The 19,104-nt window shown below is 40.3% G+C and overlaps 1 protein-coding gene across 1 annotated transcript; it reads left to right on the forward strand.

Annotated features, from left to right (window-relative positions):
* Positions 1-1,198: 1,198 nt before the first annotated feature.
* On the forward strand, positions 1,199-17,597 carry LOC140273663 (neurexophilin-1). The gene is made up of 2 exons (XM_072369301.1): positions 1,199-1,721; positions 13,461-17,597. Exons 1-2 carry the CDS (start codon positions 1,665-1,667, stop codon positions 14,232-14,234), a joined length of 831 nt encoding a protein of 276 aa, XP_072225402.1. The 5' UTR covers positions 1,199-1,664; the 3' UTR covers positions 14,235-17,597.
* The last annotated feature ends 1,507 nt before the right edge of the window (positions 17,598-19,104 follow it).

Here is a 19,104-nt window from a genome sequence, read left to right on the forward strand (position 1 = left end):
TCAACATAGCCTCCTCCACTTTTGTGAACCTGCAGCGCTGAACCTGCACCCCCAGGGGTCAGGTCCGTCTTTAGAGGACCTATGGAGCCAATTAACCCTTGATCTGAGATCAGTTAACCCTTTTACTGCACCACAGTTAGATAACACCATATGCATTATTAATAGAAAACACAAGGAAAGGGTTTGAATGAGTTGATCCTAGAAAAAACAACAGTGAAAGAAAAGGTTCTTAAGGAAAGGTTCTGACCCTCAGACAGAAGGCTGCAGACCAGATCTTCTTTGGTGAGAACTGCAGCAACATAAATCTGAGCATTAGGACAGATAGAGGACATAATAGGTAAAACTCATCTGAGTCTAATTAAGCTGAAATGAAGCTGTTGGGAGCTAGGCGACCTGCGTAGCGATATCTTGCAATTCAGTTCATTAACCTGTTCTTAATGAACTGTTTGTTATTGAAGAAAGTCGTTATCAATCACACCTCACTGAGGTGATGGTCAGCAGTTCATCTGAGCTCATCATTTGTGTTAATACTCTCCAGAAGGGCTCCAGAGTAATTGCTGGTCTGTGGGGAGGACAAACATTCTGAGTTTAACATGTATGATGTGAGCGTATGTGACAGTCAGACTTGGGATCAAATCTTGGACCTGCAAACCTCAGCCTGAACATCTTCAGGTACAGTCTGACAGCTAAGTTGTTTGTGACGTGACAAGCATTCTGAAAGCAGATCTGGTATTCAACAATCAATCATTTTCACCCGCACAGTGATGATTATATTGTATGACAGCCAGGGTTGCTGGTGAGAAATACTCTGTCAGATTAAGAAAATCTTAATCAGAGAAAAGCTGTCCTGGGTTGAAAAAACGATTTATTTTAGAAATATTGGTATTGGGATAGAAAAGAGGGGCAAAAGTGATTAAAAAAAAAGAAGAAAAAATAAAAAGCAGGTGACTGTTTTGTAGTGTTTTATTCAGTTGTTTCTTATTTTATTGAATGCTGGATTAATTGAATGAATGGAAAAGTATCTGAAAGAGGGGAAGAGGGAGAGGTTGGATGGGGGAGAGTGACTGAGACAAAGGAGGGAGTGATCGAGAAAGAGGGGATATACATAAGGTACACACAGGGAGAGGGAGAGGGGGAGAAAGGAAACTGTTAAATCGTCTGTTCGCTCTTGCCGGTCTCAGCATCGTTCAGTTTATGCAGGAGTCTGCAGCTCCATCCCTTCAGGATCTCCACTGTCATCAGTGACCAGACATGATCAACCCACCTCCCGCTGAAGTCATCTCACTCTGAGCTGGGATCTCTTCTTTTTTTCTTTTTTTTCTTTTGAATGGATGATAACAGCCTTCTGCGTATATATGGAATTCTCACATCACAACTAATGTGACTCAAACACGGGATTGGGGTGAAAGAACAAACAGAACTGGGGCGCTCCAAGTGGTTTCCTGGGGGCTTTTTTTCTTTTTGGTTCGTGGAATCAGCACTTCAGCCTGCCTTGGATATGGATCCGTGCGTAAACCGAGAGGGTTCCGGTGCCGTAGGAAGACCGTCCTCCTGAAAGAGGAAAAAGCCTGTCTACGGGAGTTCTTTTTTTCATATCTATATCTATCTATATATTATATATTTTTTGTACCGTGGAGGGGGAGCTGTGAGTTTTACGCGCCGGAATGATGCGTCCCAACCGCGGCTTTATCCTGCTCCTCCTCAACGGAACCGCTTGCTTGGTAAGAAATGGGAGTGTGGAAAAAGTCATGCTCTGGTCGTCATACATCTTGCTCCGAATTACAATAGAATTATCCATGTCACACCTTGTGCCACCATCACGAGGTGGTATAAGTGTCTGTGTCCCATTTCGGAGAAAACTTCGAGTCATTTATGCCACCTGCAGAGATGCAGAAATCATTCCTGATTGTTCTGTTTTGTACAGTTGATTTTATTTCTGCAATTTATGTCCGCACTTCTAAATATCGAGACAATAGTATTGACTGCTCGGCTGACTCAGGTTTGGCAGGTGCTCCATCACTATTCCCAAGGGACACTCGTGCGGACAGCGAGCAAAACGCGCGGTGCCGTCGGTGCTCTTCGCCAGTCTGTTTTGTTCGTTCAGTCCACGTTTTTGGATCACTTTAATTCGTAAGTGTTAGCATAAAAGAAATATAAAATTATCACCTACATAATTGCAAGGAAGATGTCATAGATCAATTAAGGTAAAGAAAAAAGGCAACGTAAACACTGATAAAGTACTAAATATCTCAAATAATAATTTGTTTAGGTTATGACCAGTTTAATTCAGACATCTGTTTAAACTATATAACATCTTAAACTATATAAAATTATATGTAAACTACTGAAAATTTGTTCCTCAAAAAAAATCCTTTTCTTTCCTTTTTTTCCCTTCATGCTATCCATATTTAATATCACCCTATGGGGCTATTGTAGGTTAATAGCCCAGTGGTTACATTGTATTACTATGGAACCCTGAAGACAAAAGCTACTACTTTTCCATGTTAAAGATCTGCAGAAAAATAAAAACAATCAGCGAACACTTTCTGTAGTCTTAATAAATACTTCCAGCATTACATAATCTACAATCAAATTTAGATCACCCACTCCTCTTTCATGTAGGCTTGCAGACATATTAAAAAGCAGCCTTTAATGAGAAGTCAGCTCATGATTCACATGAGAAAACTTGAAAACATCCTTCTGTTCGGAAACCCCTGGGCCAAATGAAGCTCAGTCATCACAGAGGCCAGGGAACAGAGTACCCCCCCTCAAAAAAAAAAAAAAAAGCATAAGTGAGGGAGACATCCAAGTGTGTTTGAGTAGCTGTTCGATGCACCTCTTCGTGCCGGCATCCCTTCAAGGATGACCTTGTGATTCTCATAGTAAAGATTTATTCCAAAGATCAGAGTAAAATAGAATCATTTTTAACTGACAGCAGCTGTAAAATAATATGCATATTATTACAGAGTCAGATGTCTTTCTTTTCAACAACTTCTTCAGTTCTCTTTGAAAGCGGAGACCACAAGCTGTCTTAAAACATGGGGAATCTGTGTCTTTTCAACTGTCATATAACCAGATACCAGAGTGGGAAGAATATAGGCTTAACGGGCACTTGTTGTGTTGGCTCTGGGAGCTTTTTGCTAGTTGCAGGGCTACAGCCTTTTGTAACCCGGAGGGTCTGTGGCTAATGATAATTAAATTAATTGTGGGTTTTTTACTTCCTAACCAGAGGAAGTATCTATGAGAAACATACATGACATCCCTCAGCAGGAGATCTTGGGTAATTCATTAGCTGTGTGACATTGATAAATTAGAGAACAATTAGAAAATTAAATAACTTTTGATGATGCAACAGAGCAGAGATTAATAATTGTCCACTTTACATTAAAAATTCAATTTGGATTTTTTTCTGTAGTAATAGCTCCATGAGTCTGAGAGAGGGTTTGGTGTATAGGGATCTTTCGTAAATGGAATCTCATATTGATGACTATTAATACAAGGTGTCACTCTGGTTGCTGCTTATGTGATTAACGATGTGTTTCAAATGCTAATTCTCTGTATTTGAATGCAGGGTTATGAATAATTGAAGCCTTCTCAGTTGTATAATGACATCTTGAGAAATTGTTTATTTTGGGCAGCCGTTTGTGTTATTTTTTCATAATTGAAGTTTGTCAAACTGACTGGTTCAGTGGTTCAAAGAACTAAATGGCCATTGTGCTCATAAAGAACATTTTGCAAGTCAATATTCTGTGGAAAATTTGGGATGAAAGTTTGATATTTGGTGTCATTTTATTGTCCTTGATAGAGGTCAGTAAGCTCAACCAACATGATAAATACGCATCTTATTCTTTTTAATACTACTAAGTCTTTTTTTTAGTTCATAAGAGTTCAGTTTGACATTCTGCAGTTTGTTTTCTATACATTGTATGTAAGAGAGGATAAAGCAGCAAAGCAGCCAAATTTTTTGGTATTTTTTCCTGAAAACAACAAACAAGGCTGTTGTTGTTCTGTTAACTGGTTGACGGCATCAAATAACTGTTACATTTTTAGCAAGGATATATAGAGGTAAGATTAACAGATACCATAAATGACACAATCTATGGTAGGGTACAGACAGGTGTAAAGACGAGATAAAAGATGAGGTGAAGGGAGGTGTGGTTGAAAGGCTAAAACAGAAAACATTAAAGATCTTTCTCAGAGATTAATATACCTTTGTGAGATTTATCAAATCTCCTTCTTTCAGAAATAAACATTCATGTATACAAGTATATTCAAGTGTAACCGTTGATCGACATTTTGTACAACTGCAGCACTTTGTTAGAACAGTGCACAGGACAAGGTTGACTATCTGAATCACCAGAACAGCCTGTGAAATCTGGGAGGGGTGAGGTCAATGAGATGCACTCCTCTTTGTTTCAACAATCTGAGCAACTAGCAATGAAAGAATAAAGTGCCCTCGAACAGGGCATTGAACTCAACTGCTCCAGTAGACTGCCCACTATCTGTCCATGCAATTATTTCAAGCTCACTCCACCTTTACTGGAAATACAGCTTCACTTTTATTCAACATGCCAACATACAGTGTTTTATTATAAAAATGCAAATATGAGACCACATACATGTCTGTGTTGTACCCAGACGGGATCATTCTGATGTAACAGATGCAGGAGTTTGCCTCTTCATACATGCTCCCACTGAGCTCACAGAAGCTCTTCCTCACAAGAATTTTCTGGAAGAGATCGTCAGGTAGCCTCCTCTGTGGCCGTGAGAGACAGAGAGGCTTTATTCTCAGGCTGATTGCTTTCTGTATAGATGCACACAGGCCGTCATGCTTGATAACTGAATTTCAGTCCTGTAGCTGAGCAAAGACTGTCACTATTTGCAGATTGAATTTCTGTGAAGACATTCATACATATTCAGAGGACTAAATGCCATACTTCTCTGCGTATGCAAGGCATTTGCAGTATAAACAAAAGATTACACTTTGAGAAATTCACACAGAGAAATAAGCTTCTAGTGCTCCTATTTCTTTCCCTACTACACTTTTACCATCACCTTCAATTTGACTTTGCCATCAGCACGGACAGTTATTTAACAGAGCACATCAATTAAAAAAAAATCGTGTTCAAACATTTAAAGCTTCCCAGAGTCCGTGCATACCAAAGAAGGGATTGTGCACCACATAGTGCACGCTTGAATCCTAACAGTACAACAACTGAGACAAGAAAAAGCATCGAATCCAAGTTGCCTGCAGTTTGCCTGGAACAACACAAGACAGCATGGTGTGACAATACACAAACACATGCTGTGCAAAGCCAAAGATTTGTATGTGGGGTTAAAAAGCAGAAGCTGTCTGACTCTAATTCTAACCGCATCAGACTTGCCTCTCCATTTTTGACCTGTCGCAAACCCTCAGATTCATGTTCTCCAGCTACCTCTCGTCCATCCAAGTACATCCCCAGATAAGTAGAAATATCATCTAAATTCAAAAACAAAACTCTGTCTGATTCTGCTAACGCTGCATACAGTCACAAATGTGAGCTGCTGCCGTCCTCTTTGTGATCACTGTTGCAATGTGCTTGTGAGAGCTCGTAAACTTCTACTTTCTACCTCACATCCCACACAAAACATTTGCCATGTCACTGTTACCATAGAGGAAGTACTGAACCATTCATGTTGGATTGATGACATCTTACCGGAAACTATATACAAGATCATAAGGTGAGGTGAGATTATCAGTGCAATGTGTAATTAAATTGAGGGAAAGAATAACTGAATGCAGTCTTTCAACAACCTGGGTTAGGACAGGCAAACACGAATATTCAGGTCTGATTAAACCACTTTAACATAAGTCAGTGAACTAATACGTATGTTAAAGTAGAAACTGCTCATAAACAGATTTTAATTAGAGTATATGGTTGATACACATGCTGAATTTGGAGAAATTTAAGGGCATCACAGAAATTTGGTGAATGCATGGAGACAGCAGCCAAACAGTTGCTGGATAAACCCTGTTAGGTTTAAGTCAAATAAATGTACGTTGAGCTCATATTTTTGCAGTTCAAGTGAGTAACATTTGACATGATTTTTTTAAAAAAGCAATACGATACCATACTGTTTTCAGATCTACGTTGTTAAGACCGTTGTTTGGGGACGACCTTAGTTACGGGGAAAGAAGGGATTTTTTATATAACCAACTATAACCAAATCTCACAACGTCCTACACACTGGAGCTTTAAATCATTCGATAAATGAACTTACCATAAAGAGTTATATTATAGCAATACTTATTTGCTCTACTTTTGCTGGTGGTTTTCCAAATTTACAAAAAGCAAATTGTTTGTTTGTTTGTATTTTAGTCAGCTTCAGCTTCAAATCTGTAAGTCCTTTTTTTTTTATTCTGTTGTTGGCATTTTAAATAAAACACATTAAGGAGTGTTTCGCTGATAACTGACTTTCTATTCAAAATACATTTATAGAAGCACAGATACAAAATGTACAAAAATTTTAACCTGATTTTTGCTTAATTCAAAGAAATATCCACACAATAAGCACTCACAGAAACCATATGTGAACAAGAGGAAGAAATGGATGAGCAGGGCTGAACCACCTGCCTGCAGAGTAAAATAGCTTGAGTTATGCACAACCACAGCATGAATGACCCCAGAGGTGCTCCTCTTCCCCTGACCACCCAGTTAGCTCCTCCCTCTGGCTCCAAGCAGCCCAACAGAAGAGACAAAGACAGACAGAGAGAAAGCACACTTCCTGACACACTGACAGCCCTTTGTTGTGTAGCGTTGAGCTGTCCTGAGACAGAATATGTTGTTGGCTCGAAACCACCAATATTTATTGTGGCATTGCTCTCTGGGAGGCTGCTGGGGAGACGAAGCGCTCACTGGAAGAATATCTGTAGGTTGGTTTGGATTGTGAAGGGTGGATTACACTGCACAGCTTAAAGAGAAACGACTTGTAGCCTCGGGTGGAATGAGTGGGTGTAACTCCCTGGGGATCCAGATAAAGATGCAATGAGTTTCACACAGAGATGAATAACTAAGGATGGGAAAATCCACAACAGACATTATAAATTCACAGAGCTTCTACTGGAACTGACAAAAGTAAAAGCTGTTTAAATATATTGTAAAAATTCAAACTGTCATGGAAAGAGTCAATATTGAATGAACTTTTCATTGTTGGCATCTCAGCAATATTAGAAAAGGCGATGTGGGACTAGGGGATGTGGGTTTATTGAAGGGGGAACACCAGGTTGCCAGTGGAAGAAAGAAAGAGAAACCAAAGCTTCCCTCATGCCGTAGGCTTTGAGGCTCATACTGACCTCATCATGGCGTGACTAGAGCTGCTTGATATCACACTAGAATAAGACCAGTGAACAAGAGCCCATGTATAGTCTCAATTCTCTGACAATCTGTAAACAGTGAGTTCTGCATGAGAGGACATCCAGTGTGCACTTCTCCAGCATGCTGGACAGTAATGGTACAATGATTTTCAGGGTCAGAATGCTGCACATGTCCAGGGTAGGCCTGCTGACGGTCATTACAGGGGTTTCCAATGAAAGCAATGCACAGCCATTGGGATGAGAGGATTTTCTATACATTTTCTTTTTATTTGTATTGTATAAAGTTTTCGCATAACACATTGATTTCTAAATTGAACTGAGAAAGCATTGCTGTGGAGCATCAGACAGCTTTATTTCCTCCAGAAAAAAATCAGTTTGAGCAGCTTTGCATTTATCCAAGTCATACTTTATAGTGACCGTGTTGGTTTCACACTTTCAACCTTTTCTTTTCCAGTTCATGAAAGATAGATATTTCTTTTTTATTTCTGAAAGATTTGCAGCCTTAAAGCACAAAAGACATCTTGGTGCCTTTAAAGCTGTCTCATAGCTGCTGAAGTAAAGGTTTAGGGGACTCAAGCTTCTTAAAAGAGGGTTAAGAGAAAGATTGATGTGATGGTTTTGCTTCTGGAATAAGTAGCTTCTTTACAACTAAACAACAGATCACTCTCTTGTTACTAAAAGTACTTTTTCTAATTTTTCTGCAAGGTGCACATATCCTTAGCCAGACTTTCTAGAGGTCACTTCACTCAAAGGTTGTTTTAAGAGCAATTAGTTTGTTTTTTCCAGATTACATCAAATTAATTTAAAATGGACTGCAGTTCTCAGTTGTTGTCAGGTTGAGTGTCAAATGTCTCACAAGTAAGCATTTGTGATCAGATTTCCCTTCCCTCCTCACATTCACAAGTTAAAACACGAGAAAGTCCAAAATCAGCTAGAAGACTGCAGAGGCAAGTGGTACTTCAGATTTCTGAGTGTCCAAGCTGTTTGTGATAAGAAAACCAAGCAGCGAGGGATGTATTTCAGTTCAGAAGTGGACACATTTAGTCCACCACTAAATGTTACAGAAAAGATAGATTTACAAAACAATCTGTGGCCACAAATGCACAAAAAAATCAGTGCTTTTATTAACTGTTACTGTGTGTCAGTTACCAAAAAACCCCACTTTTTTTAAAGAAATCTTGTTTAAACTGAAAGCTGTTTATGAATTTTGTTGAAAAATTAGCAGAAAGACCGATGTGTTATATTGGATGACAGCCCTTAATGGGAAGAAATTAAACTGAGGGTTTTTATACCTGAGCTTGTAAAGCTCTTCCAGTTTTTACCAGATAGATGTGAACACTGCAGTTGTGGCTTTAATCAGCTGTGTCCCATCAGTCTTCACTTTGCGCCCCACTCCCAGGGGGAAGAAGTGGGGCAAAAGTGTCCCCTGCTGCCACTCTCCATCCTCCTCGCACTGCCAACTTGTCGATACCATATAATGTAAAAATGTGATAGCCAATTCAGAGCCCAGCTTCATTCTCAGCATACAAAATGAGCTCTGTTCCATCGGGATCCATACTCTACTGAACCTGTCCAAAATGAGCCAGGTAAAAGGGTTGAGGATGCTGAAAGACAGGATAGTTTGGGAAAATAGCTAAAAGATAAAAAGTCAAAAGATTCTGTGTAGTGAGTTTGCCACCTACTGCAGGCCTTAGGCTCTGGTGACCCCCAAGAAGCTGAAGTAAATTATTCATTGAGAGTCAAACAGCTTGTTTCTTGTGAAATTAACTTTCTCTCCCTCACCTCCTCTTGGATCTACACTAACCAGAAGAATAATTAGTTATAAGGGCACAGCCATTTTCAGACTTTAATCATATAACAGAGAAATCTCCTGTGGTGAGCATATTACATCTGAAGACGGGGTGAAGAGTGAGGAAAAAGGAATGAAGCATTGACGGACAGTCCCGAAATGTCTGCTGCTGGGGTCTTTAATTAAAAATGTATGTCATTTTAGAAATGAAGTTTTTAAATCAACAGCCAAAGGGAAGTGGAGTGCATATTGAACTTCTAAGCTCCCCTGGACAAGCAAATGTTTAAAGCATTGTCAGGTGACTCAACAGACAGATTTTCACTATTAGGCAATTCATTTGATTTACTCAAGATGCTACAAAAGTTAGCTCAGGTGTCCATGAGGGCTTAAAAAAAAGTAGAAAATATTTCTTTATTAATTAAACTATTAGTATTAACTTTTATCATCAGTCACTTGGTGCTTGGTCAAGTGCAGTCATATATGAGTTAGGGTAAAAAAAAAGTTATGTTGTGGTGATTGGTTAAAAGAGGACCCACATCACAGACTCAGTATTTAACTAAATTAAAGACTAAAGTAAACAAACATGAAGCTAGGTAGATGTGGAAAACGAAGACCAGGCTGTTCTGAAAGTATAATCCAGCTTTTTATATTATTCCATTAGACTGATGTGGAAAGTAACAAAAATCATCTGAAAAACAGTAAAAAATTTGTACTGGGAGTAGAAGCTGGTGAGTTCATTAGAAAACAAAGCAATCCGAAAACTAGACCGATATTCCAAAAACCAAAATTTGAAACAGAAACTGTAATTTGTACGGGAACAAAACTCCAAAATTATCAGCTCAACGAAAATAAAAATGAGAGGAAGTCCACAAAAACTGACAAAGGCCATTTATCACGTGTGCACATTGTTGTAAAGCTAGTTTTAGATAAGCTGCTTTAATATTTCAATTGTGTATCCACAGAATGTCAGAAATAGTGTGTCTCAGTCTCAGTTGGACGCGTCTTTAACACATCGGTTTGTCACCAGTCCTTTAGTTTTGTAAGACTGTAAAGACTAACACAGATTTTAGTTGATACCCCTTCATATCTTTGCTCTTTATCAGAGTAACAGTGTGTTTCTATCGCTGCATCACCAGGGGAAAGGGGTTAAAACGGTGTACCTGTCACTACAACAGGCTGATTATTGCCTGTGGAGAAGGCAGGCTTGTAAGGATCGTTCCCTTCCCTTTACTTCCCGCTGGGAGAGAGGCCTGGGGCCTGTGCTCACTGAGCCTGAATGACTCACAATTACCACAGCGACAGAGCCCGCAGCCACCTCCCATGTTCTCCAGCCGTTTCACTGACTCACTTAGCGCACATGACAAATGACAAAATCACCCTGAACCTCCGCCCCCTCACCAAGAACCGACTGCCCATTGCCCACACTTTTCCTACAGTACTTACAGCTGGGATACATCTTGCCAAGCACCATGAAACAAAACAAACTTCTAGAAATGTGCTCTGTTGGGTTATGCTTTCCAAAATGTCATATGACAGTAAAGCGATGAAGTGCATTAATCTTCTGCCATTTGAATACAAAAGTAAACTTTGAGGTTATTCTTTACCATTTCAATTTGCTTACAAAGCAGGATAACAAGTTGGAAGAGTGCTGATAGTTAGATCCTACACCTCATATACTTCCCTAGTTAAATGCAGAGAGGCAAGAGAGTTGTAGCAGTATGCAGTTTTTGGAAATGGAAAGAAACAGTAGTGCTTGTTAAAATATTTAATGAGGAAAATATTTTGTGCTGAAATCACACATTAGACAGGATGCATCATTCACGAGGCTATGTCAGACACATGCAAATAACAGGAAAAACCAGCCATTTACCTGCAAGAATAATAGATGTTTTGTTACTCCAGTGCTGCAGCTTGTGCTTTTTTCACAACCATACTAAGCACATTCTTACATTTGTCTTTGACAATGATGCAGTGTACTGAATCTGACACCTCCAGTGGTGCCAGACACTTAAATCTTCTGTTCAACAATAATACAACCCTCACTTCATCTCCCCTCATGCAGCTCAGCCTCTCGGGCTCTATAATGAAGACTGTGCAAAAGAGGGAGGGAAAGCGGATTCACTGTTAATGTGTATACTACAACAAAGCATAATACAATGTGTTTTTGTTCAGATATGCTTGCGCCATCAGAAAAACACTGCCAAGATGATCTTATAACCAAGGGGTAGTTTTAAAGACATCAAGAGTGGCAAATTTTTAAGAAACTTGAGGGTCTTTCTTTAGGACACTGCAGGGGCTCCTAAGTGCCATCTTGGAGGCAGGCTGGGAGTGCCCCCCTTCGTGCCCAGCAGCCATCAGCCCATAGAGGAAGAGAAATCAATCACAAACTAGTCCATCAATTGGAGTCATGGGGAATGGTGTGTCATCAAAGTCATCTCGTTCGGCCTTGTTTTCCCTCTGAAAAAACAAAGAAACATTTGAGAAGATTAAAATCAATAAGTCTTTAGCTCTTTTTTTTCATTATTCATGAGTTTATGTTTTTCATCTCAAAAAAGCTATCAGAAGTACCTGATTCAAGAGATAGAAGCCCTTGTCACTGTGGGGAAGCTAAAGGATGTGAGCAGCAGTGTAGCACAGCAGCAGACAGGTAGCTGGAGCAGAGGGTGCCTGGTCTATAACACCCCCATAGAAATGAAGAAAGATTAAGGGAAGAGGGGAGTCCTCTCAACTGACTCCAAACATCAGACCACAACCACATCAGTGGGAATCCTTTCTTGGCAATTGAAATGCAATATATGTCGTTATGAAAGGATATACATGTTTTTACAGACAGAAAATCAATATCACTGACTGACTGCACTGCAAGTTAACAAATGTGAGCGAGCTTGAAAAACCTGCATAAAATGGAATAGAAATGAGTCAGACTTAATAATCCTGACTAAGCCGATGTAAGGGAGCCCTGGCAGTCAAGACAGTAGATGGATCAGAGCATAGACGGGGATGCATGCATTATGCATCACTGTAAAATCTCCCCGGCTAGAGCACACACACACATACACAAAGTTACCCCAGCATTCACATTTGCATCACTTATTGTTTGCCTTTACCATTCTCGAAAACTCGAAATTCATGTGTATGTGAATGAGTGAGTGAGTGAGTGTGAGTGTGTGTGTGTGTGTGTGTGTGTGTGTGTGTGTGTGTGTCCAATCAAAAGGACACAACAATACTGGATATTTCTATAGCACATTAGACAGAAGCTACCTGTTAATAGATCATTACCATTGAATAATTATTCTCTACTCTGCTCTCATGTTCTAACACTTCACAAAGCTACTGCTGAGCACAGCAGCACTGTGCACATCTCCCTCTTTCCTCCTCCCCTCCCTTCAGTTGATGTTAACATTTGACAGATTTGTGTGTGTGCAGATACAGGTTTTTTTCTTTAATTAAAACACTGGAAGTTATAATTGGACATTACACTTTATTCTTGGGCCCTCCCGTCGGCCCACCTCCCTTTTCTCAAACACTTTGATCCTCCAACGAAATGTTTTGAGGCAATAACAGTTTCTTCTGCACACAGATCGCACTGCTTAAGAAGCAAAAAGCTCACTTTAACACAAGAGAGACTATAGATTCCACTTGGATTATGCTCCTTTTTTTTTCAACACATTTTTTTAGGCGATATTTTTTTGGTTGAATGATCTTCTAATGTAATTCCAGTGAGAATGAGATTGTGCAAGTGAGATGGCAGGTGGACAAAGTTAGTAATGTAGATGCATAATACATCCACACTTTTTATTAGTGCATAAATCAGTCTCTAACCAGAGGAATGATGTCAGAGGAACAACTTTTAGAGAACATTTTATTGTTTTGCAGTCTTTGAAGAGCATTGTCCACCCTCACAAATATTGATTAAACTGAGCGGGACCACAGGAGTAATACACTCTATGTGAATTCAGTTTTGGTGTAGATTTTCTGTTAGAATCAGTTTTTTTATCCCTCTGGCCTCACTACTTGCTCAGTGAGCTTAGGGAATTACGTCGGCTCTGTGAAAACTAGACATAAAGGGGTATTTTCTCCTGCAGCTGAGGTAAACAAAAGAATGTAATAACAGCAATCCCTGTAAAATTTCAACCTTTTTTTTTATATATATATGTAACATTGATAAAATGTCACTGTTAATACCGCTGGAGCTGTGAACGGTAAATTAAGTATCGATTAAATCTTTAATTTGGTTTCTGTGCACGTTTCTTTCTACCTTGCTAATAATACTTTGTTTCTCTATTTTCTTCTTTGAACACCACCAACTCTATGCAGGTGGCAATGGGTCAAGAAGAAGACTCTTCAAGCCCCAAGAGCTCCTCAGATGACTCCTCCAAGACGGTGGGCCTTCTGAGTGGGCAGGCGTCTCTCTCACCTCTGAGCCGTTGGATGCTGCACAGTAAAAGCAGAGCAGCTAATGCCACCTCTCTAGAGTTGCCCTATCGCTCCCCAGTCCCTTTCTCCAAGCAGGAGTTTTCTAAACAGGAGTTCTGGGAGATGTTAGGTAGTGATCTGCTCAAACCTGACTCCTCCAGTTCCAGGGTCAAACGCAGGCCGATTGTTAAGACTGGCAAATTCAAGAAGATGTTTGGCTGGGGTGACTTCTATTCCAATATCAAGACAGTGAGGCTTAACCTGCTGATCACTGGCAAGATTGTTGATCATGGTAACGGAACGTTCAGCGTCTACTTTCGTCACAACTCCACAGGCCAGGGCAACATCTCTGTCAGCCTGGTGCCACCCGTCAAGGCGGTGGAGTTTGACCTGGAGCGCCAGAGTGTGGTCTACCCCAAAGACTCCAAGATCTTCAACTGCCGCGTGGACTATGAGAAGGTGGATCGAAGCAAGCGCACTTCGTTGTGCAACTACGACCCATCCAAGACCTGCTTTCAGGAACAGATCCAGAGTCACGTGTCCTGGATTTGCTCCAAGCCTTTTAAAGTAATCTGTATCTATATTTCCTTCTACAGTACAGACTACCGTCTGGTGCAGAAGGTTTGCCCGGACTACAACTACCATAATGAGATGCCCTACCTGCCATCAGGCTAGAAGAGACGTAGGGGGGGAGGAGAGAGGAAAAGGGGAAGAGTGGGAGTGACTGAATATGTCAAGAGGAAACTAGTGCTGTAAATGCCAGAGTGGAAACAAGACACAAAAAGAAAAAAAAACATTTCTGTAGCCAGACTATTATAAGATGTAAAAACATATATGCAAAACAAACCCTACTGTATGCAGATAATGAGGCATTTGAAATGCCTAACAACACATTCATGAACTGGACTGGTAATTAAAAACTAGTTCCACTTACATGCACATTCTTACCTCAGTCCTGTTTCTAAATGCTAACTTCTTACAATCATTCTCTCATCCATTAACTCACAGGTGATTTTTGTCTGAATGTCCTTTTAATCACCATTTACGCAATTGCTCACAAAGTCACAAAGCAGTATGTGGTTTTTAAATGCTGTGATGATTCACAAATGAGATGCAGGCAGATTTAGACTTTATTACAATTATCATTTTGTGTTAAACATTGCATGCTCTCAAGTCATGATTTAAACATACCACAGGGAACATAAAGAATTAATTTCCACACAGAGTGATGATGAATGTAGAGTGTAACCAACCACAGCTTCATTATGGTTACACTAAAAATTTTCAAAGAGCACATTTTTATGCGAACATTGTCCAAAGGTCCTCCTCATACTCAGACTGCCCTCACCTCTAATTTAGACACCCCCCAATTTCATTTTCAGTGTGTGTTTACCTGCCAGATCTAATCACTATACATTCTTCAGTTATATTGCCTCTGAACTAAATTTACAATGGAAAGAAAATTTCTCGATAACAATTCAGGGCCACGGCTTCAGACAAGTTCAGTGTGAGGGGGATAACTAGATTGTGCACAGAGATAGAATTGGTCCTACACACTTAACAGAGAAGGAGCAAGGTAGGGGAGTGAGAGACGGAGAGATTCGGTGAGCTCTTTTAATTAAAGTGGAGAGGGAGACGTAGAGTATGCAGCACCTTCTATTGTCCCCTCTGCATGAAAAAGATTACATTTTGTTGCTGTCAGGATTCCTGATTTCACGCCTTGATAACTTTGACTCCGTGAGGGTGATTGCTCTCTCTCCAACAAATTCTGTGCTCATGAAAGTCAGTCTGTTATCTTGAATAAATGAAAATATTATAATGATAATTACAAATAATTTAATCTCTTTTAGAACTAATTAAGGTTTCGATGAGAGGGTAAATGTATTCCTAAAAACCAAATCCGCTGGAAGGAGAATAAGAGGAAGTTCATGGGGATTGTTGTGATGTTTCTGCGTGTCGCCAGCAGCCGAAGCTCGGTCTGGAGTTAACTGCTCTCATTAAGATAAATGGCTGTTGGCTGGCCTATCTCATGTTACTCTCACAAACAATATCAGCAGAGAGCAGCACACAATGGAGAAATGAATTAGGTCTCTTGACATTTTGTGTGGTGAGAGGTTACTGCTGCCCCGTATATGGGGACACAATGACTCCTTGGTTAATTAACAATGAACAGTCACAAGACAGGTGTGAAGAGTCATTAAACGGTGGTATCAGATATCCAGTTTGATGCCAGTGAACTGTGACATCAGTGGTAAAGCACAGATTTGTGCATGGGCATGCTTGGCTGAAACTGCACAACTGAGTCCCAGGTGGACACCAGCTGCAGTGAACGGTCATCGTGAAGCCGTCCTCTAGTGGGGGGTAGCACAAAGCTAGACATAAATGCATTAGTTTGGCTGCGCAGTGTGAGCTCAGAGAGCAGCAGCAGGGAGAGAATACAGTTACTTGCCTAAAGATAGAAACAAAGACCTGTAAATATGCACAGCAAAGCTCTTAGTTTTAAATTTGAATGGGTAGCTCCTCACCATATGAAACAAAATCAACTTCTGGCCCAGAGCAAAAAGCAGCGGTGCACAAACGTGTCAGCAGGGGACAGATAGCGACATCACTTGCAGTCATTATAAATGGTGGTTTTCCGTCTTAGACCTCTGTGTCTTCTGCTTTTTATTGTTATCATCTGAACACATATTTCATAATAGCTTTGATGCCCTGCTTGTTGACAACATATCAATCTGTCTGCTCTTCTGCTACTGTAAGTGTTTTACAGTCAGTTAGCACAACCATCAGTGCTTAAATCAGAAATTGTGTTGAGGCTGACTCTGATTTCACTCACTTCTCAGTCACAGTTTGTGCTGTATTCATTTGAAAGAATACATACATGCACAGTCCCTGTGGAACATATATTATAAGTTAGGCAGCAACTCAAACTGAATTCCTGATGGCTGTTTGAAGGTTCTCCTGGACCGGCACTGGATGGAATGAAAAGTTTCCTGTGCTTTAGATTCATGATCCAGCATGAATGAACCTCTGCCTTCTGCTCTGTTCATCCATTTTCTCCACCTCTAGCTCTTCCCACCTCTTTGCATGTTGTTCTGTCATACATCCCACTGTTGACATGCTGTTGTCCTCTCCCTGACTATGACCTGACTGACAAACCTCAGCCTCCCTTTACCCTGTGGCTGAACCCTGGTGTCTGCAGTTCCTCATTGCTACGCTGCCTGCACTTCTGCTCTCATTGCTGAGCTGAGCTGGCTTATCTCTGTGAACTTAATGTCGAGTTAACTGAACATCAGCTGTGAGAACTCCCCTCTCACTTTCTTCATCAATTTCTCTCTGTATCTATATCTCATCAAACAAAGGGGGTCTTAAGATGTATTGGTTTAGGTACTTCCTTACTCCTTTTCAAAGCATCTGGCATAAGACCCTGGATTGGGAGGATATGAAATGTCCTCGAGAGCATGCCAGCGGAGAGCTGAACACAGATACGCCCCAGTAACCTCAATACTCCCCACCTCCCCATCTTGCAGGGCATCTGGACAGAAGATGGAAACTCAAACACGATGGCATGAAAGCCTGGCAACATGAGCCCACAGCACTGTACCAATGTAGAAACACCAAGGACACATGTTGGGCTACCCACAGAGAAGAAACTCCTTCCTCTGCTCCTCACTGATCCTCTCAGATTTACAGCAATACTCTCATTGAGGCTACACCCTCTCTGCCTCTCCAGGGCAAATTCAAGAAAGGCTGCTGGTCTAAGTTTAACGGACATTCATGTTGCTGTGGGACGGACAGTGTTGTCATGGCAGCAGCCTTATTATTTACCCATCTGGTGCCAACAGACATGCGAATATTTGGCCTTAGAGACCGAAAGACAGCATTGGTCCACTCAGAAAAGACTAGTTATAAAACAAGACTGTCAGAAACATAAATATATATAGATATATATATATATATATATAGATATATATAAATATATATCTATATATCTCTCTATATATATCTATATATATATATATATATAGATATATATATTAAATCTCAGATCTGAATAAAATTGTATTTAAATGTGGGTCATGCAGTGAAGGTTGTTTGTTTTATCTTTTTGTTCCTGATGATTTTGTTTCTCTGTGTCATGTGGATGATTTACTGTATGGATGATATGATGGCATTTATTGTGGTTTTCAACAATCTAAGAATCAATAAATTACAGAGAGGTACTTCAGCCACTTAAACTACAAAGAATCAGGTTCTGGTCTCATATCTGGTAGTACTCCCCATGCAGGTAGAGTGTGTCAACAGTGCTGCAGTCTCTGTTTTCTTGTATTTGCATACCCATTCAGTGTGCCTGTGGCAAAAAAAAAAGACGTGACAGAAATTTTTGCTCCAGGCTCGTGCAGAGAGAGGAAAAGAAGAAACGAAGACCAGGGAGGAAAATGGGGCTGAGTGAGAAAAAGGAAATGTTTCAAACAGAGTGATGCATGAATGCAACTTTATCCCCTAATTATCCCCTTCTTTCTCTTTTCTCCCCACTCTTACTCTCGGTATCTTTGTTGTGCAACTTCACATACTTCTATTCAAAATGCAACTGACATTAAATTCATTCTACTTCTTAATTAAATCCTAGACAACTGTTAACGAGGGAATGGGTTCAAACATTCAGCTCACAACATCCCTTTAAACACGATCGATTAAGGCATGGCTAGAGGCAAAGCCAGGCCTTCCACCTCACTGCCTCCACCCCCTTGTTCCCATAAAAGTGCTGCCTGCCTCAGGATAACCTTGCCTGAGATGATGAAAGGGAGGCAAACAAGTCAACATGGAGACAGAAGGAAAGGAACCTTATTTGGGAGAACACAGAATTGAGGGTAATGTGAGAATTTCTATCAGCATACTGGGTCAAATTTGCACATGGACGGGAAAACACACTAAAGGAAAAAGGCTGGCAACATCATTGATAATGGACACAGGGGTTTACAACAGAGTCATTTAGTTGTCCAAAAGAGAAAACCGATTTTTAAAAAAAGGAATTTCAGCATGAGTAATGGGAAACTGGACGATAGTCAATTGAGAAAAAAACAGGAGGTGGGGGAAGGCGTGCAAAGCTTAAAATGATAAATAGACACAGGGAAATAACCTTGAGTGATTTAATGTGTGGCTGAAAAGAGTACACAAAATATGTAACAAGAGACAGGGAGTGAAGACACACGGGATGACACAGACTCCTTGTTTGCAATTTGTTTTGAATATCAAGGCTATCAGGTTTGCGGTTTATCCTGCAGAGAAAACATTATGAGTCATTTCCCTTCATGACATGTTATACCACAAAGTGTAATATTGCTCTGCCAGTAGATGTTGCACCCTGCAACATCATCCCTCGCTAACAGTGTTGACAAAGTCGAAGCACAACCAGGACGCTCCCATTTCTTTACCTTTGAAATCATCAGCGGGGCTTAGTCTGGTTTGTCAGTTTGTTGATGTACAAACCAGAGTGACACTGAGGTTGTATTAAAAATCTGACTTTGTCACTCATCTGCCACTGATA

Source organism: Leuresthes tenuis, unplaced genomic scaffold (assembly GCF_036924035.1).
Source record: "Leuresthes tenuis unplaced genomic scaffold, fLeuTen1.0.hap1 SCAF_17, whole genome shotgun sequence".
NCBI classification, from domain to species: Eukaryota; Metazoa; Chordata; class Actinopteri; order Atheriniformes; family Atherinopsidae; genus Leuresthes; species Leuresthes tenuis.